The sequence below is a fragment of the Galleria mellonella genome, unplaced genomic scaffold (assembly GCF_026898425.1).
Source record: "Galleria mellonella isolate WM207_F2 unplaced genomic scaffold, CSIRO_AGI_GalMel_v1 utg182, whole genome shotgun sequence".
Classification (NCBI taxonomy): Eukaryota; Metazoa; Arthropoda; class Insecta; order Lepidoptera; family Pyralidae; genus Galleria; species Galleria mellonella.
The window spans coordinates 2,346,557-2,369,204 of record NW_026442023.1 but is presented as its reverse complement, the minus strand read 5'-3'; the positions used below and the strand labels follow the sequence as shown (position 1 = coordinate 2,369,204).

The following is a 22,648-nucleotide window of genomic DNA, read 5'->3' as shown; positions in this document are numbered from 1 at the left end:
TAAAATAATAATTTCTAGTTATGCGGACAAAGGATATTTGTATGTGTTTCCATTGTTTGTATTTTTTAATTTACATACATATCTGTTATACCTGTCTCCCATTAGGGTAGGCAGAAACAAAGAAATGCCAAATGCTTTGATTCAAGCAAACCTCTTTCGCTTCTACCATAATCATCAATCTTCGATTTGTTAATTTAATTTACATATTAATTATTTCTAATAATACGAATGTAATGTAAATCTTGCAATAAAGTTTACATTATCTTAACAATATTATTGAGATGATTTATTGGTTGACTATGGGTTGATTTCTGTAATGAAAACCGCACCGGTATCGTAGAAATTCAATTATTGAAACACTCATGGCTTCAACGATTGCGTTGTCTGAGGTATTTACTCTTGAATGGTGCTTATTCTAAAGTCATTCAGTTGTAATGTCATGGAGTCGTTTTTATATTAAATATTATTATATTCTACATAATTGTGTGTTATTTACATAATTTATCAACGGTTAAAGTAGTGTAATGTGGGTAGTATATTCATTTATTTTAACATTTATTATATAAGTAGGTAGGTATTACATTTATTTATAGTATGTGTATTTATATAATATTCTGATATATATTAAAATTTCATTTAACTGTTTATTTGTATAGTTGTTTATGTATTGATTAGTTATTCATATTCGGAGTATTAATAGTTGTTGCAAATTAGTTGCACGACATGCTTTCTAACTGTATTGGGTTGACTGAAAGAGATCTCTGTCATAAATAAGTCCACCGTTGTTCACAATATTTATAAATGCATCAACAATGTATTTTACAAGCGCAATAAAGTATATATATATATATATATATATATATATATATATATATATATATATATATATATATATATACTTTGGAAACATTTTTTGTATCTTAGTTGACAAGTCAATTGATTGGTGACACGTCAATACAGATATTGGATAAAAAAATTCCGATAGAACGACTTCTTTAAAAATACCGTTATTTTTACAAAAAATCGACTCACAGTGGTCTTATTCACATAAACAAAACCATGCCTGTTTTAAAGCAATCAAATGAATGCCTTATAACATTTTTAATCATTTCATTTATCAAGAATAGCCGGAAATCCGTTCAATTTTTATATGACCCGAAGGTCATTTTATCAACTATCAGGGGTTACTAACTAAATACAGGCAGGCCATCTAATACTGATAATAAATTGTGTTACACTACACAGTATAACACACAATCATACATTAACATAAATAATAAAATATCAGAAGCACAACTCACGACTCTGACTGGTCCGAATCCATTTTCTATCTTTTCTGAGGGTATTCCCAAAACACTTTCTTAATGGACGCCCAGGTCATTCGAGAGGCTTCTTAGAATTTATTTGGAAACCTTATGGTTTCTGAAATTTCTTATCTAATCAGTATCCGGGTTTCGTTTCGTTAATATAATAATAAATATTTTTTATACAAGTAAATTTAATTATAAGTATTTTAAATAATTATTTTTGTAATGAATTTACAGTATAAGTTCGGAGTGTAAACAATGAAATGAACGGGTAAACGAGTCAAATGTTGCTTTTTTCAAATAAATATTAAGTAAAAACAAAAATGTAGTAAAATGCAACAAAAATGTGAATGGATAAAATAGCTGTCACAAATATTGTATTAATTAGAAGAAAGAATATAAACAACTACAAAGCTACAGTCAGTCACAGTATTCTTGAAGAGTCCAGTCCCTACCAGAAGCACCTGTTCACGAGTATGACGGATAAACTAGTTATAATTGTGTTCAACCATATTTTAAGGAGTCTAACGACTCGGCCCATTACGGAACCACAAAGTACATCGTAGTGAGCATGACATGTTTCAAGATGCGCGATTACGTCAAAAACATCGATACCAATTTGAATGTGACAATTAGTAGCTAATGATTACAAAAGTAAAATATTATTTATTAAATCGATAACTTTATGTCAATTAAAAAAATACTAATGAGTAAAATAACAAAAGTGTCAACATTTAAAAAAATAAACAAGTTGCTAGCAACTTTATTATTATAGAAATTCAATTTGAGTTATCAATATTTCAGATTTAAGCATTTCTATATATTTTTATATATTACATAATATTAGTAGTACTCGTATTCATTAGTTGTGAATTTCCCTGCGTAGAAATGAATATTTGTTATTTTCCTTGAAATTTATAAAATAATGTCTAGTTTTTTTTTTTTATATACAACTTAGAATGGCAAACAAGCTGACGGCCCACCTGATGGAAAGTGGTAACCGTCGCCTATAGACATGAGCAGTACCATGGACATAATAGAGTATACTGTTTCGCCCATGATACCCCCCATGCGTTGCCATTCCTAAGGACTCAGATGTTATTCCTCTGTACCCAGTAAATGTAGTGTATCTATGTCACAAAAGAAATCGACTGGCCTAATTTCGATTTCGTAGGCCAAGGATTTTTCACAACATTACCACTTCTTTCTTTTTTATGGAATCATCATCACCATCGATTCAGTCGTTAGCTGTCCACTGCTGAACACAAGCATTCCGCATAAGGGGAATTTTGTTAGTAGTTGCCACGCTTGGCAGGCGGGTTCGTAATCGCAGTTAGGCAATTACAAATGTTTTAAGAGGGACGCTGATGCCTATCTCTTTTCCTTTAAGTTCCCTTAGTCGCCTCTTACGACACCCACGGGAAAGGTAGGGATGGCCTATGCCAAAATCACACTGCGAACTTTTATTGAACAATGTGATATAATACGTATGTGTGCTTTTTTTGTTGTTGTTGTATTCTGAACATTGTTTTACTTATTTTTTTTAGTAGAACGTATTTCCTTAAAGAAAGATTAAATTTAGTTCGCAGTACCTTTCAAACGAACAACCTCCACTTCGAAATAAACACTACGAGTCTAAACGGATCAGGTTATTTGCAAAACCCAATCTCTTTAGTTGTTATCTTGTATTAATATGTATGATGTTTCGAGACGTCAGAACTTAGAAAACAGGTTTTTTTTTGATGATACAACTTAGAATGGCAAACAAGCTGACGGCCCACCTGATGGAAAGTGGTAACCGTCGCCTATAGACATGAGCAGTACCATGGACATAACAGAGTATACTGTTTCGCCCATGATACCCCCCATGCGTTGCCATTCCTGAGGACTCAGGTGTTATTCCTCTGTACCCAGTAAATTCACGTCTGGATGGTGGGTTTCCATATTCGCTAAATAAGTATGCTTTTGTTTTTATTATTTTTTATTATATCAGTTAACTGTCCATTGCTGGACATAAGCCTTCCCCATAAGGGGATTTTTGCCAGCAGTTGCCACGCTTGGCAGTACGGTTGGCAACCGCAGTTAGGCTTTTAAAGATGTTTTAAGAAGGCCGCTCCTGTTCATCCCTTGCCCTCCCTTAGTCGCTTCTTACGACACGCACGGGAAAGGTTGGGGTGGCCCATTCTATGCCGGGACACACATGGCGAATGTTTTATATGTTTTTGTTTATTTTGATGTCTTTTTAAGACTGCATCTTCACTATTTTAAACTCGGCCGTTGATTGATCTTTGTTTATTCAAAAATATTTTCTCAATTTATATCTATATCATTTAGTTATGTAGGATAATAGTAGAAAGGAATTATACATTTCAATTTTGCTGCTTCTTTATTTAATTAGAATAGGTATAAGCTAATGCATATCATTTACTTTCAATGTTTCAATATTAACTGAAACTCTCTTCAATGCATTTGGGAATGCATCGATATAATAAAGTTGCCGGAAGGCAAAATTTTATATCCTTTAACAATTCCAACTTTATTTTCTTTTGATTAGATATGACTTCGTAGATTTTTCTATCTCGAGAGTAACGTTCACTAAATTGTCCAGACAGGTAACGGCGTGGTAGGATAGGTTATTGATCTCTCTGAAATATAGTTGAATGCAATGATAGCACATCCGTCATACTCGTGAACTCGTTTGGTCTGCTATAGTATGGCTACAAATAATATAATACTATACTAGTAAATTGATTTTGTTTGTTACTTATTTCTAACTGTACAGATAGTAAACTTGTAAAACTCTTGTTTGAAAAGAACTAAGCAAATCTGCTTTTGGAATTGGGCGCTACGATTTGTCATAATAGAGTGACAATTCAAAAGTGCTTAAAATTAAATCAATATTTCAATTTAATTTTATTTTCAGATTCATTATTTTTAGTTAATTAATTAAAATTATTTTGTTTAATTCCACTACCATAAGTATGTATGCAAATTCAAACAAAAAATCCTCATCAATTAACCAGCGGCAATAGGCTGGTCGCTCGAAGAACCGATAACCGATGGGGAAGAAAGATTCTTGAGTGGCGACCCCGTGTGGGCAAACGCAGTGTAGGGCGACCCCCCATTAGATGGAGTGACAACCTGAAATGCATTGCTGGGAGTCAGTGGATGTAGGTGGCTCAAGACCGTTCTTTATGGCAGTCTATGGGGAAGGCTTATGTCCAGCAGCGGACGAATGGCTGAAATGATAAACAAGTGATACGCCAGTATTAATTTTTGTTATAATAAAAACAAATATAGTTAAAATTGGTTAATCAAGTCGCTATACTCATGTTCTGCATGCTACATTCACCTTAACTTTACCCTTTCATTTCGTACATAAATTTAACATTTGTCTATATAGTTTTAAGCATAAATCAGTTAAGTAAAGCAAAATTCGTTCATTACCAACTTTACAACTTGATTAAGGCTCGAATAGGGAAATCACATGTCTATTTATTTACTACGCTGTGGTTGCTCTTCCTTGATTTATGCAATTATGAGTCAAATTTCCGGAAAAAGAATTGCACTGAAAATAATCTACTAATTTTCAACTTTCCAGGATTTGGAGCTCTAGTACGTAGTTATTTTTTATGAGAGTTAAAAAAGAAAGAGTTTCTCAATTGTTACAAACTCTTTTGTAATTTGTGTTTTTATCATTTTATTCTTTTAATTATTCATTTTTTACAAATTGTCAGTACAACTTTTCAACGCAAACCGGCGTTTTCATTCCTACAAACAGTTCACAATATCCATTTATTAATACTTTTTGGTATATTATCTTCAATAAATATAAATCTATATTAATAATACTTTTTGCGATATATAAAGTATATTTCGGTATTGGTTCCATATAAGTTTTGTTATGATTTAAAAAGCTGTTCCTTATGTATAGGAAAATGTTAAATAATTATTAAAACAATATTGTACTTATGTATGGCGTGAAATTAATAATTAAAGAAAGAGAAAGAATTTTAGATTTGATGTTAATATTTTCTCTCGCTTATACAACCATAATTGATATAATTATCATGAAATAGCGTGTTTTGATAGAAGACATAGTTTACATACCATTTTGTAGGTAATTAGGTAAGCCAGTGTAAATATAATTGTCCTAGAACCAATCCATTTTATCTGTTATGTGTTGGACGTATCTATATACTCACATTATTAAACATTCATAATATTTACATATACTAACTACTATTACTTAAAACTCCAATAATACAAACAGAACTTATTAGACTGCAAAAGGTAATGAAATTAAACTTGGAATAAGATTTCTATATTTAGGGATAAAATCAACATTGAAATTTTCAATTCAACAATATTTATTTGACTTTGAAAAGAAGTGAAAAGCTAAAAGAAACGCTTCATTGTTATGTTCCTTTTGAATTTTGTTTCAGTGACGCCATTTTCTGCAGTATAACGAGCAAAGTAACAAAGGGAAAACTGTACATAACGATTGTTCTTACATTGAAATGTTTTGTCTTATATGCGTTCTTTAAATGTTAACTAATGTTTACCTATGTTTGTTTGATAAATTTATACATCAAAATGACATGTCCTGATTGAGTGACAGTCTTTTTTTTTTTTTTTTTTTTACAACACAGGGGGCAAACGAGCATGCGGCTCACCTGATGGTAAGTGACTACCGCCGCCCATGATCACCCACAACACCTACGGCATTGCAGGTGTGCTGCCGGCCTTTTAAAAAGGAATATGCTCTTTTCTTGAAGGTTATGTTGTCGTATCGGTTCGGAAATACTGCTGCTGGAAGTTGATTCCAAAGAGTGGTTGTGCGTGGGAGAAAGTGCCTTGAAAAACGCACGGTGGAGGACCGCCACTTGTCCAGATGGTTGGGATGAAATTTTAGTTTATGGCGGGTTGTACGATGGTGAAAATCTGCAGCAGGTATCAATCCGAACAATTCTTCAGAACACTCCCCATGATAAATTCGGTAGAAAATGCACAGAGATGCAACATCTCTACGCAGTTCCAGTGGGTCGAGCCGGATAGTAAGACGCCGATCTGACTGACACACACACACACACACACACACACACACACACACATACACACACACACACACACACACACACACACACACATATAGCCTAAACTACAGTAATTTAAAGCTTGAAATTTTGAATGTAAGTTTTTTGGTATATCTATTTAACATTGAAGGACATACTAAACTGTCCACAGGCAAGGGAGTAGCAGTATTCGAACAAGTGAAGCCGCGATACATAGCTACTCTCAATTAATATAAAAGGGTAAAGAATTGGTTTTTTGTTTGGATTTCAGTTGGAGTTCAATTTATTTCAATAATCCTTACACCTAAAAACTATATTATTAGCAAGTAATTAAGCAAGTAATTTGGGTTAGTATAAATTAGCCAGGTTGTCTGTAAGAGATTGCTTTTAGCGATAAGGCCGCCTTTTGTATATGCACATTCTGTATAAATACTCCTTGTATATATCTCTACTGTGCGCAATAAAGAGTTTATTATTATTATTATTATTGTGGGCTGTGTTTTTTTATAAACAATCGTGCAAAGCCAGGGCGTCTCGCGAATCTAAAATATTTTCCTAATGAATAACAGGCAATATGTTATTTAAAAAGTAAGTATACGAATTATATTAAATGTATTATGTGAAAAATATAATCGACATAAATAAAGATTGTGTTCCGCAAAATAAATCGACCTAAACAGTGGCAAAACAAGTTCTTTTTTTTTTATACAACTTAGAATGGCAAGCAAGCTGACGGCCCACCTGATGGAAAGTGGTAACCGTCACCTATAGACATGAGCAGTACCATGAACATAACAGAGTATACTGTTTCGCCCATGATACCCCCCATGCGTTGCCATTCCTAAGGAGTGTTACTCCTCTGTACCCTGTAAATTCATTGCCATAAGTTATTTTGATTTCAGAACTAAACTACTGAATCGATTTTGATAACGTTTCTATGAGAACAATCTGTAAGTATGTCCTTTCAGATAAAAAAAAATATAAATCTATTTACAACTGATGCATTTACAAACATAAAAAAAACAACCGAATTGAGTACCCCCTTCTCTTTGATGTCGGTTGAAAAGACATTTTGTTTCTCGAGATAAGGATGTAAATAAAATCAAAAGCTCCTTATCTATTACTATAGCTGCGTAGTTGTAATACTCGTGACAATATGATTCAACGACTTGTATTTAATGTATAACATTCAAGAATTGTCCTGTTTTCTGTTTAAAAATATTATCTAAATAACTTCTTCTTGTAACATTTGTATGTGTGGATTTTGAACCAATGAAAGAGATTACATTTAAAATGTGTATCAGCATTATCATCATATCAATTGTTGTCATGGTCGAGAGATGGGCAGTAGCATCCCCCTTAAAATATCACCAAAGTCTAACTACGGTTGCCAATCCGCCTGCCAAGCGTGGCAACAACTGATAAAACTCCTCTTATGGGGAAGACCATTACTTAAAAGTGGACAATTAATGGCCAAAAATAATAACCAAATCGAATCCAGTAATAAAATTTACAAACAATAATCACGAAATAAATGATAAAATAAAAACCTCCCACCTTTTTAAGTCAGTGGATTTCTTTTCTCCATTTAAAGCAAAGAGAGCATAATTTCCATGTAAAGAATGCCCGAAAAGATAGCTTTTGGTGATAAAACCGCCCATTGTTTTATCTGGGATCCCTTTTTGTATTTTTTTGGTTTTGTTATTTTAATGTAATCACTTGGGTTAACAATAAAGACTGTTTAAATAACTCTAAATTTATTAAATTTCATTTGGCCAATTTGGATGCGATATATTTTAAAATGTCAACGCTCATTATTTATTTGTGAAATATCTTTTGTCTCTGAATCCGTCCTTGAATTTTGGAAATAGAAAAACTAATTAAATAGGTTTATAAATGACCTATTCAGATAAAACATATACTAGATTTTATGTTCGATATTCAGAAAGATAACTGTAAAAATTGCATCTAAATTTATACAGTAACTTTTGCATGATGCTGGAACAAATATACAAACAGACATGCATACAAACATTCTAAAAATTATTGTTCTGTCTTTTATACCTCTATAAAGATATACCAGTTTTCTTAAATACTTCCTCTGTGTGATAAATAAATACACTAGTTCATTAAATAACGGTTTTAATGATATTTTGTGGTTAGAAGATAATATTAAGTGAATGATAAGTTATGCATGTACGAGTAGGTACCTTCACGGTCTCTACGTATAGGGATGGTCATTAGCATCTTTATTACAGATATCTGCTGCCATTTAACGGGTATTACCATCCTCCCCCATAATACGTGTCACCTACATTGAAAGCAAAGTTAAGCTATTTATTCCTTTACTAGCGGTCCGTCCCGGCATCGCACGAGTGGACATTTTTACATTTTAAAAAGTGGCCATTAAAGCTGCACACGCGACGGAAGCTAAAAAATGGAGTAACTTCTCCCGTTTTCCCAACATTTCCCTTTACTGCTCTGCTCCTATTGATCGTAGCGTGATGAAAAATATACCTGCCCAGGAGTATGAAGAATAATTGTACCAAGTTTCGTTAAAATCCGTCGAGTAGTTTTTGTTTCTATAACGAACATACATACATACAGACAGACAGACAAAAATTTTACTGATTGTATTTTTGGCATCAGTATCGATCACTAATCACCCATCATTTCATGTACAGAATTGACCTCTCTACAGATTTATTATAAGTATAGATTAGTTTTGTTTAGATATGTTCATTAACTGGGACAAACGATATAAAAAGAGCACGTGTTTATCAAATTTTAAAACAAATAATTAATTCGATAATGCATTTAAAAGTAGGAAACAAAAGAATTCACTTTTACATTTATAATATTAGTAAGTGTTTTGAATTCACTAAGCGCGTGATTCTTCTGTCATCATTTAGAGTATAGTTTGAAAAAGGGTAAGGATAGGCTTTGTGTTTTTTTTTACAAAGATCTTAGTAATCATTGTTGTAGTTGTTGTAGTATTCATTAGAAAATCTTTATTGCAAGTAAATGCTTTTGTCATTTTCCCTAAGTTTCTTTCGGATATTTTTGTTGGCAATCTGACATTGCTTCTTATTTTGCTGAACCTATGGAATATTAATTACAAGAAGATAGAAGAAGATGAGCGATATTTATCAATACTATTGAAATATATTACTTCGGCATTGACAGTGGTATCTTCAAAAACCAAAATATTGGTGATTTAGGAAAAAGATCGAATTATCGATATTTTAGTTCAAGGAAATAGTAAACGTAGCGTCATAATTGGTGACTTACTATTGTTTATGTGTAATCAAAGGTGAAGAAAACGGTATTTTTGATCATCAAATTGTAAGGTTAAAGATAATATCGATATTAAAAAAATATCTATAGATACATCTGATTACGATAATATCAATCTTAGTCAACGATATTTCGACACTAATATCAATATTGCCAAAATATCGATATAAAATACGGATACTGCTCATCCCTACAATAAGTTTCTGTTCGAATAGAATTTTAATATTGATGTGACGTCGTAATCGTGGTTTTTGATCCCACTGGAATTCCAAAATAGAATTGATAATACTGTATGAGGGAAAAACAATAAAATTCAACAAAATGGTTGAATTATTACAAGAGATAATGTACTATATATTGAAATTAATTATTGATTATTTTTTTTTTTATTGTTGATAATGAAGTTGAGAGAAATAAAGTCATAGTAATATAAAGAAAACAATAATATTACTTTGTTATTAGATATACACGATATATATCTGTCTATCTGTCATATACACAAATCTATACATATAATAAAATTGTAGAGGTTGAATGTCTGTACATAAAAAAAATGCAAAATACCGAGTTAGGGGGATGTTAGAAGTGAAATAGAACACATCTAGATTTTTTCAATGTTTTTGTTTCTCTGTTTGTTCGTGCAGGTTACTTTCCAAAACTGTTGGACCGATTTAAATGAAATTTTACATGGTAGTATCCTATATCCCTGGTCAACATTTTAGATACTCTAACTCACGAAGAATTAAAGAGTTCTCGAGTGAGAACGACACGTCATTTATTAATTTTGGTCCAGTATTTCTAGACATAATAAATAAACAGGTACATACATCGATATATATGGTAAATAACAAACACCACACGGATAAAGTAGCGGGTATTAGCTAGTAATAAACAATTGTATTTACCTTTTTACAGCGGGCCAAAGCAACGATGGTGATCAGATTGCCCGGAATGCCAACCAACATGAACAAAACACAGCACACAGAGGCGAACCTCAGCAACGCTTCAGGGTAATCTTTGAATAGCTCAACCGCTGCAAGCGCTTCGTCTGTCTTGTACTCGTCCAGGCCAACAACACTCCAATTATGCACGTCTAGTTCACTAGCAAACGTGCTTTTAGGTATACTAGGTAGCAAGTCACCCATTTTAACTTTTTACAGCACATTATTTGTACAAAATTCACATGTAGGGGCCATTTAAGTGGCCGCGCGTTCGGCTTTGTCCGCGACTGACACTTTACTCCGGCCAAGTGTGTGTGTGTGTGCTTGTTGATAAGCCATTTCGATGCGCGAGGTTATCACCTCCAACTGCTCAGGAAGTGTCCGTATCACCGTCATGTTGCTCTCGTTGATATCTGTACAGATAAATGGGTATTGTTAGTTTTGAAGCGAAGAGATTTTCTACTATAATCAGTAGGTACTTGGAAGGTTATTTGAATTAATTAATTACTATACAGACTGATATATATAGATATATTTATTCTGTATATAAAATAATATGGTATAATAGTAATATATACCTAATTTTATATGTGGTAAAACGAGCGATATGGATATTTTAACACTTTGCAAAATAATGCAAGAAATAAATGACTTAGGTATCATAAAAAAACAAACTAAACCTATTACATAAATTCGCCACATGATATTGTAACGATGCATATATTATATTATTTATTTAACTCTTTATTGCACCAAAGACATAAAAATATACAGCGACAATTAGAAAATTTAAGTGAAATACAGTAGCATAAAGCACTCTCAATCTATTACAGACAACCTTTGATTAAAGGACAACAGATTAAAATTCGAACAGAAACATCTAGAAAGAAAAAATAGTATTATCAAATAAAACTTCATTTGAACGGCGTCATATCATAAGAGTTCCCAAGATAGGTATTTACAAATTAAACAAATATTTGTGTCAATATTTATACCACAGTTTATACACTGTACTGACGTAATATAGAATATTTACTTTTATTAATATCCTATTTAAGAGACTTTCAAAATGAGGGATTCCTCTGTATTGTTTGTATTGTTATATATAAATTTTATGTATATATATATATATATATATATATATATATATATATATATATATATATATATATATATATATATATATATATATCAAAATTGTATGAACTTTGTCGTTTCCGACGTGCGAGACGATACGCTGTGATGCAAAGAGTCTCCCCTTGAAAAATTCCAGATGAAGTCGAAATGATTGTTAGAAACGACAAACATTGTGAGCTCATTAAATTTCCGTTATACCTTTATATAGAAATCGCCTGTATTATTTTGTGCTTATGTTATGGAATCACCATCTATGAATCGATTTTGATTTTTTATGACCAATAGGATTTACTCTGTGTTGAGCCTTTTGTGACAAATCCGGTTCGAATTGAAGTGAAAAATGTAGTTGTGTGTCTACTTCCGCGTTATAATTATTTAATTTGTATTTTCAATCTTATGTTTTTATATTTATTAATATACCTAAGATATTGGTCTATAAATCGCTAAGTATTGTAGATATACTAGCTTGTACGCGCGAATTTGTCTGTGTGACCGGATATGTTCACTGACCGGAATAAAAACTAGTCTGTGTCCTTCTTCAGGCTCTATAATATGTCTGTACCAAATTTTATAGTGACTGATTAAGCTGTTAAAGTGGTTTTTTTAATGGATGACATGATGACATGGCTAACGATATACGCTTGCGGGGCAGTAAGGGATGATAGGTGTGACGAAAAGGCAGGTTAAGAAGCTCGTCGTAAAAAATACACCAGGGATTCAGCACGATAGTTTCCAGGAGATCACGTGGAGATCGACCTGACAGGGTATATTGCCAATAATGGGACTCGTAATCGGCATTACTACCAATTGCTTCCCATCCGCCGTTAAGGTATTAAGGTAACGAACAAACAAACTCACTTTAACATTTATAATATAAGAAAAGAATAAAGCAACTTTCAGCTTACATATTATAGGTACAGATTGTCATACATCCTATCATTGTGGTAATAGTTCCACCATTATTCACACGACTGTTTCAGAAGTTCGAAACGTTTGCCTTAGTCACGTCCTAATGCAAATAGATGACAGATGGAAGTAATTTGGGTTGAAGGGCCGACCACTCTGGGTAATCTGAAAGCTGTAGTTTCCCTGACATTGACTAATTGATTGTCAGTTTCGTCTGTCGTACAATCGACATTTCAGACAAGCGGTTTAACAATTTGCTTATAGTTCAATCAAATCATAATAGTATTGTGGCGTTAACTACTTTTCTAGTAGGTATATGAAAGTAGATTAGACGATTTTTTTTTAAATAAATTGAGTCTTTAGATATTTAACATGAATCATTAAGAGACTCAAATGGAGGATAAATAATAATAAACTGAATAGATGTAGTTCTCTTTATATAATCGTATCGTAAGAAGTAATACAAGATGGACTATGACAAGACAGAAAACAAAAGAAAATATAGTATATGTAGTCACCATAGTGGCCAGTAATACACCATATCATTATTCCTCCCCAATTCCCTCTTTTATGCGATCTTCTATAGTGTATTGCTTTTCGCATACGCAGTTCTCTGTTTGATTGCTGAATGGAACAATTTAGAAACGAACTTCTCAAGTTCCTTTTCGTTCAATTCCGCGATAACACGTTGAAATGAACTACAGACTGGAAACTAAGGTATTATGCGTTTGGTACTAATATATCTTACAGATGAAATTTAAACAAACATTCAAGCAAAGGCGAAAATCTTACTTAAACGTGACTTGTTTCGTGCGTTTTTATCAATTTATATATTGCTGTATTCTGTTCATATTGAAATAGATCCGTGGTCCCGTCTGAGAACAGGATACTAAACTACTATAACCGTGCGCCGTGGCATTAGATTCATTATTTTTAGTTTTTCCTATCTTATATTTAATTATTGTATCATCATTATATTAGCCGTTAATTATCCACTGCCGAACATAGATCTTCTTCTATTGGAGTGATTTACCAGTAGTTGCTTGGCAGGCCTCAGTTAGAATTTGGTGATATTTCAAGAATACGTTTCTGCCCATTATTTCGATTTTTAAATTATCTTAGCTGCCTCTTATGATACCCACAGGAATAGAGACGGTGGCCCATTCTATGCCGGGACCATACCTTTAGCTAATTTTAAATATTGTATCTTATTCCTTAAATACTTTTTCTGTGTGTGATTACTAGAGGGAGACTTTGTACAAAAGTCGATTGCTTGGGTACCTCTGTCCCATTCGTATTTCAATCGTGAAGCAGTTGTGTTTGCATGGCTGTGTTTCGGTTTGAAGGGTGGGATATGGCGTGAATTTACTGGGTACAGAGAAATAACACCTGAGTCCTCAGGAATGGCAACGCATGGGGGGTATCATGGGCGAAACAGTATACTCTGTTATGTCCATGATACTGCTCATGTCTATAGGCGACAGTTACCACTTTCCATCAGGTGGGCCGTTAGCTTGTTTGCCATTCTAAATTGTATAAAAAAAACACATTCTGCAATTATTATGTGGTCATAACGTCTTTTACATTAAAACAGTAATTCAAAAGTCCAGGCTACTGGGACACGTAAAATTAGGGAAAGCCCTAAAAGAGCACTTTGTGAATCTCATAAGGTCAGTGACAGTTATTAATGTTGACCCGAGAATGACGGCCATTCAATCCTCACCCACGCGCCACCTACCCTCGCATCGACTGCGAACAACGGTGACAATATAAACAAATGTTGCTAACACATGTTATATTGTCCTATTTCACAGCTTGTCAACTGCGACTCTATATACATATATTTACAAATATAGGTAGAGATACATAGTGCTTATACCTTAATTTTTTAAATTGTAGCACAACATGTGACTATACCATTCTCAGTGAACACACAGACATAATGGTCCATGAATATGAATAACCAAAATGAAAATAAATTACTTTCAAGGGTTGACCGCACTATGCCGACTCAAATTTACAAGGAACTGTTTTTTTCGGACATATATAAAATATATAAGTAGATCCCTAAAGTTTATAAAATTTAGGAATCCCAATGGATTAGACCTTGATTTTAAAATAACAAAAGAAATATTGTCAAAATGGTATAATATCGCTCATCTAGATAATTCATTATAAGATTTGTGACGAACAAAATATCGCTTTGTCTATGAGCTAGATTGCGACATGAAAGAATTTCATTGTACGCATGAAATTGAAATCCGAAACTTCAGAATTAATTTTCCCCTAATTCATGGGCTAGCGAGTCCCAACATGGATCTCATTATCATTTTCTATCAAGTGGAATGAAGGTCAATGGCAGAACCCTATATAGTAAAAAACTCTGCTAAAGTAATGTGATATATAGAAGCTGCTAAACCCTTTCAAAAATACCATCCACGAGTTTGAAGCCATTGTGTCACATCAAATCGCATGACAAATGGTCTTTACTAGTAATCCGCCACAGTTCCGCACGGATAGAGGGTTAGAAAGAGATAAGTATTTTATATTAGCTTTAAGTTAAATTCTTGATACTTTAAGTTAAATTATTGTAATATTTGTAGAGATATCAAATTGTTTTAAATAAGACCTTTATTACTCGCTAATAATGTAGCTTTATATAGGTGTAAGCATTTTTGAAATCAGAGTGTTTTTTGAGTTTACCCATTACAAACAAATAAACAAACAGTATATTTTATCAATAGGCAGTTTATGGCAGATGTTCAGCAGTGGACAGTTAACGGTTGATATGATGATTATGATGATGAAGAAAAAAGCTTTTTTTTTAATGAGTGATAATGGTATGGTAACCCTGCCTATGCTATCGGTATACACTGGTGGGGCATCAGTGATAGATGACTGATGAGGATGAAAGCAGGTCAGTTAGCCCGTCCTGATGATTTCAACTAGAATTAGCCACGATGGTTTCCAGGAGGAATCACGTGGAGGTCGACTTGGCAGGGTATATTGCTAGCAATGGGGCTATTTGACCCCATTACTAACAATCCCTTTCTCCCCAGAAAGAAGAGTGATGATAGTCTCATTATATCGACCTAGATCTGAAAAGTGAAATAACATAATAAATTTACTATGTCCAACTATATCCGGAGGCTAACCGGATTCATAGTAAGCAAGAGACAAAGATAAGTCAATAATGTTGGCCTCTGTGTAAAGGTTTCGTCCTAAACGGTAGCGTCAGGCGGAACCGGAGGAAACGTCGGATTCAATTTAAGCTCGCCCCAATAGCCGTCGGGTCGTTTTCGTGCCGTTTAGATAGTTGGTTGAACAGATTGATCTCCTTGTAGAGAACTTATGAAATTGTATTTACGAAATTGTCACAGTTTTTGAAGATGCTGGGGTGGCGTTTAGAAAGCATCTCTTTAAGATAGTTATGGGTTCAGACTACTAAAAATATAAACATTTGTATCCGTAAACTCTATTGTTTATATCCAGATATATTTTATAACATACATTTCTTTTTATTTTTTTTATACAACTTAGAATGGCAAATAAGTTAACGGCCCACCTGATGGAAAGTGGTATCCGTCCCCGATAGACATGAAAAGTATCATGGATACAATATATTGTGTTGCCCATGATACCATCTAAGTTGTTATGCTATTGTATCTCACCCTTCAAATCAAAACACAAATGGGACACAGGTACCTAGCGGACAACTTTCGTACAAAGTCTTCCTCTTGTAAATATGTTACATATGACAAAATTGGATAAATATGGAATTATAAAAAAAAAAAACTTTTTTAAATATGTTGTCTAGTATTCATAATACAAGTTCTGCTTAGTTTGTGACTACATGGTGCTACGTGATAGTGTTCAGGGTTAATTATGTATAACTGTGTTTTTATATATAACTTTTTGCTACCACTTTGTTCACGTGTATTTCAGAAGTAAGAAAAGCATTGAAATAAATCACTTCTGGATAGAATATAAAGATAAAATGTATATCAGATTTTATGGTAGACCTTCAGGAACATAATTGTGAAAACTGTAGCCAATTTGGTGCAGCAGTCTTTGTGTGATACCGGAACAAAGAGACAAAATTTCTAAAAAAATATTGTATTGGTTTTATTAAGACCCTTCACATTAATTTAAATTGTAAATTTGTACAGACATCGTCTAGTTACAATTTTACTGTATTAGTAAGATTTTTCATTTATATCTAAGTAATCGCATATTTTCAAAATTTACAATTTTTATACATATTGGAAAGACAAATAAGCTAGTTGTTAATAGAAAAATGGACACATCACCTTATACGTCAGAATAATACACTATAATGCTTATGATACGATTGAATTGCCATTCCTAAGGACTTAGACCAGCCATTTGATAATTTTTATTTATTTTAATCTTGAATTAGATTTAATATTTAACAATATTAATATGAGAATAACATAGGAGTAAATCCTTTCCATTAAAAATATAATCATATATATTCAAATCACAATTTTGATAAAGATATAGAGCAGTAGATATAATAAATATACCACAGACGTGGTATAACGTAGTCACGTACTGACAGACTGCCAATGCAATCATATACCCGAGCACAGATACGAGACAAGAAAATGGTTACACTAGTGCGCGTGTAATGTAAATGCATGCATATGACAGTTCGATGTTCAGAATTATATTTGAATTAAATTGCATATTTTTTGTACAAATTTTTATGCGAAATATTTCTGAATGTCCTATAATGTTGCACTTAAATTTAATTATAACCAAATATATCTACTTGAAACTAATTTTACTCGAAAACAAAAGTAATAAGAACTTGTTTTTTTCATACTCCCACCAAATCAGCTTCAAGCTTATATTGTGTAGGCGAAGAGCTTATTTGTCTATCTTGTTCTAAGATGTTATTATATTTTTTCGCTTTTACATTACCAATTTGTATTTTTTTTTTACAACACAGGGGGCAAACGATACCTGATAATTTAGAGAATATTGGTGACGCCAATTTGAAATTTAAAATATAATTTATAGTAATATTTAAATCTGCTCGCTTTTCGTTATACAAATAATCATTAATATTATAATTTGGGGCAATAGACTGATTGTGTCCGTCTTTACATCGATGTTGTCCTCTTGCACCGACCGGCTCTTCTATTCCGGATTTTGGGCAAGTATTTTTCCGTGTTTCGTGTCATTTTTGTGACCATTAGAACGCTAGATCCCGTAAAGAGCTGCTGGGATTACTCGTAGGTAAGTATCTATCCTATTTTTTTAAGTTAAGAAAGGCAAAGTCGGCCCACGTATTCGCTTAAACATCGAAGAAAATAACAGTGATTTTTTATACAATTTAGAATGGCAAACAAGCTGACGGCCCACCTGATGGAAAGTGGTAACCGTCGCATGAGTAGTACTATGGACATAACAGAGTATACTGTTTTGCCCATGATACCCTCCATGCGTTGCTATTCCTGAGGACTCAGGTGTTATTTCTCTGTACCCTGTAAATTCACGCCATATCCCACCCTTCAAATCGAAACACAGTAAATACAGTAGACATAATAGAACACCTCCATTAGAAACTTATGGGCATAGAAACTTCTATCAAATAAAGCAAACGTTAACCAAATAAAATAATACGTGAGTGCTATGTGTTACACAAAGTTACAGCACGAGTAACTTTTCAATCCAATAATACGATTACCTATCTTTGTGCTCCATTTGCTTTATTATATTAGCTTACTTATAAATCTGGAATATATTTGTTTACGTTTGAAGAGAATTTTGGTAAAAAATTATTGTTGTAACAAAATTAATTCCAAAGTTACATTAAAAACTAAATAAGTTTTATTGCTCGCAAAAATAAGTGACTTTAATAATGAATGCTGTTTTGTATCTCCAAAACAAGTAGTTATATTATATCTTATTAATATAATTAAATTATAATTAGAAAATGTCTATGGGAGATAATTAAAAAAATTGATCTGAGGGATTTTTGTTCCGGCATCACGCAAAAAATATTGTACCAAATTGGATGCGATTTTCAGTTTTGTTCCTAAAGATCTAACTTAAAATATGGTACATATATATTTTATGTTAAGACGCTATCTAAGATAAAGTATTTCATTGGTTTTTCTACTTCTGAAATCCACGCGTTTAGAGTAGCAGGAAAAAAGAAGGTAGGTTATATAGATTTTCTTCGTAATAAGCAGTTTTTTCCTTCAAAAAGAAAAGCGGCAGCTTCAGTGCTCAGACCAGTGCAGAAAAATATTTATAGAATAACCGACGATTGATATTGAATCTCAAATGTTGAAAATGTTCTCGTCGTACTTATAGAGTAAGTAGAGGTCCCGACAAAATGTTGATTGATGAAAGAAGTTTTGGGCAAAAATCAACGTTTTGCCCTCTGAGTAATATTTTTCAGTACGCTATGTACATATACAGAAGATAGTTCTGTATAGTTGCAATACAAATACTACTATTGTAATAGATAACTTATATAAATTGTCTATTTCAATAGATAATAAATATATTATATATAAGACACGAATACTTTACTCTCCATCATTATAATTGAAATTATGTATGTTTTGTAGCAAACAAATAGATAAGGCCAATCTGTGTATTCATAATTGAGATATTTAACCACTATAAAATAAAAATAAAAAAACTTTACATTTTTTATGTTGCATAAAGGTGGTTACATAGAATTTATATAAAATATTTTGTTTGAAGTGGCATATACATATACCTACTCAGATTTGTATTGTACAGGTTATCCAACTTACAGTTATCAGAACATGAGGTAGTACGTTAAATCGTTACACTGTCAAAGTCTTCGATAACAATCAACATAGGTATATAGAAAAAACAAAAACAAGAATAACCTAAATATCTAAGTAGGTTCGTTTTATTGTAAAACAACTTGCCATCCGCCCGGGTGGTGGGTTAGAGAGGGGGCGAATGATTGATGTTCTGAAAACTTTCACGAAACGTGAAGTCCAGCTGTGTTCAGTTAAAACTGAATGGATTTTTGAAATGTTTGTTTATAGGTTGTTTCGTTATGCATAAAGTATTATGAAAATTATATCTTATTTCAGACATTTTATTGTATATTGATCGATTGACATTGTTTCCATGTACTACCGTTGGCTTTTGCTCAGTTCTGGAGTGTCGGCTTCGTCGGCGTGAGTTATGGAGTCGGTGTTAGAGAATCCTACACACCCCATCTGCCCTCCCTCTGGCAGCTGGGACGGTCTTGTTGAAGATTATCCACATGTTAAAAAAAGGTATATATAATATATAGGTACTAGTTTTTAAAATTGGATTAATTTCGGATGAGTATACAGATGGGCTTTACGTGAATATCCTTCTTAAGCCTAATTGCGGTTGCTAATCCGCCTGCCAATCATGGCAACTGCAGGCAAAATCCTCCAAGAGGAAAGCTTATGTATAGCCGTAGACAGTTAAAGGCTGATTGGCGATGTTACGCTAATTTAAATTAATAAATTATATCTTATTATTTCAGGTATATAATCACAGTTTACATTCAATTTATTAGTGTAATTTGTTATTAATTAATTATTATTTAGACAAACACACAAATAAAATAGAAATTGAAATATTTTTATTATAAATTCTTTAATCATCAAGTACGTAATGTGAAGTACTCTCTGATCAACTAGACACCATAAGTACCAATTTTCTCTTAGGGCAGGTCATCGAATTACAAGAAAACCATAATGGCGACTTGTACATTTATCAAACATACCGCTCACTAAGGACAGCATGGCCTTAACTATAAGCACCCACCACAACAAACACAAAACACAAAATAAGTTGAACTTAAATTTTCCTATCATTCCTACTGAAGTGGTTGTTTCATTCAACAACATCGGTAGCAGATTTTTTAATCACGGGACTTAGTTGTTCACTGTCTTAATAATGTCTTAATAATATTTTAGTTATTCTTCATGTTTAGTTTTACGTTTAAGTAAAATTTGACAATTATATACTGTAATTATTTATTTATTGACAATTTTTTTAACTGGAAGAACTAAAAACTATTTTACGTGAATCATAATAAGATTAATTTGGAACTCAGGTCTTTTCAAAAAGTATTTAGGTAGTACTTTCTTAGTGTTTTACTACGAGTATAAATATGTTATACTTTATAATCGTCATATCAGTTGTTAATTATCCACCGCTGAACAAAGACATCTCCTATAGATTTTCCAGATATTTACGATTGGAAAGGAAGGCGGAGGCGCTGCCAGTGGGTTCTAAAGTAGTTAAGTGTAATAGGCAAATTTTTGATACCTTTAGACGCACTGTAAATGTTGTGGGTACAACATTATAACTACAGGGTTATTAGAGTTCTTTTGAGAATTTAATGAGCATAATCTGAGACTGGTGTTAACAAGGATTATAAAATTTTATTTTCACGCAATTTCCGCTAGCTTTGTTTATAAATAAATTTGGGAAATGATTAAGGAACTAATGTTATATAATATTTTAATTATTTATTTAAAAGGCAGACATATTATTGATATAAGATCAAAGTCACATGAGAATTTAGATGAAGTAACATTTTATTACATAAAAAAAATGTACATTGAAATAATTTTTGACAATTGTAAGGGACCAAGATAGAAGGAAATACTGATTAAAATTCAGTTCAGAATTGACCTAAATATATATTTTTATACTTATTCTCACTAAATTGTAAATATGAAAGTGCGTTTGTTTGTTTATCATTTCGTCAAAAACTTTGGTATAGATACATGTAGTATTTAGTATGAAGAAGGAAATAAACTGATTTTTAACTCAGTCAACCAGTATATTCCAATCACGCGAACGAAGTTGCTGGTAAAAACTGGTAATGTAATTTATATCTTTTTTATGCAACTCAGAATGGCAAGCAAGATGACTGCACACCTGATGGAAAGTGGTAACCGTCGCTTATAGACATGAATAGTCAATTATTAAAAAATACCACCGAACTGAGGACCTTTTTTTTTTAAGTCGGTTGGTAAATGTAAGGCAAAATATCAAAATGGTACCTTAAAGTGAGATGAGAATTTGTTATTTTTAATTATGCTCAAGCTCTCAAGAAATTTAATAATCTGTACTAAAAAAAGGTTAACATTCTTCGGATTTCAGAGGTCTAAAAAAGTGGATTTTCTTTGTTGATAAATTTAACGTTGAGATTGATTGAGTTTTATTATTTTTATTTTTAAAAATTATGTTCATTGTTTAAAAATATAACGATAATGAAATAATATAACGATGTCTATATATATATATATATATATATATATATATATATATATATTTATGACGAGAATTTTATGAACATACTATGTTTGTCGTTTCTGACAATTGTTTGAATTCATCCGCAGTGCAAAAGATGCTGTGACGTAAACCGCCGTACGCCCCCTGAAGAAGATTTCCGGATAAAATCAGAAACGAAAACAACATAATAAGTTCATAAAATTCCCGTTAGTTATATATATAGATATATAATATTGAATGTCTGCAAGTCTGTAATGAAGAAGTTCTAAATGTGTTTCTCAGTGGCCGATAATATACTCGTATTTTTACGTAAAACAAAATCGTAACGAGGTCACACAGGTTTATGTGATGTTTAAAACAAATAACATTGAATCTGAAACAATTTTTTTTATTTATTCGTGTTCTGAATGATAATGGAGGAGGATTAAATTTGAGGTTTTTTTAATAAGATGAAAATGGAATGATACCTTTTATGGATGATTAGGCTATTGATATACGCTAGTAGGGTAGTCAATGACGTGAGATGAGGACGAAATCATGTTAAATGCCCCATTACGTTCAAGTCTTTATGAATTGACCACAATGCCCTTCATTAGTGTCGTAATACCTCTGATATTGCAGGCGTTATTATGTGTATAAAAAAAATTGCCATCAACAATATTGATTTTTTATTGAGTGA

The 22,648-nt window shown here is 32.4% G+C and overlaps 1 protein-coding gene across 2 annotated transcripts in view; it reads right to left on the bottom strand.

The window, feature by feature from the left end:
• Positions 1–22,648, bottom strand: part of LOC113513007 (G-protein coupled receptor moody-like) — a 159,396-nt gene that overhangs the window by 3,759 nt on the left and 132,989 nt on the right. For both annotated transcript variants that reach the window (XM_052893609.1, XM_052893610.1), the window contains one exon: positions 10,585–11,033. In XM_052893609.1, coding sequence (XP_052749569.1) covers positions 10,585–10,824 — 240 coding nt within the window. In that variant the 5' untranslated portion in view covers positions 10,825–11,033. The remainder of the gene's footprint in view (positions 1–10,584; positions 11,034–22,648) is intronic.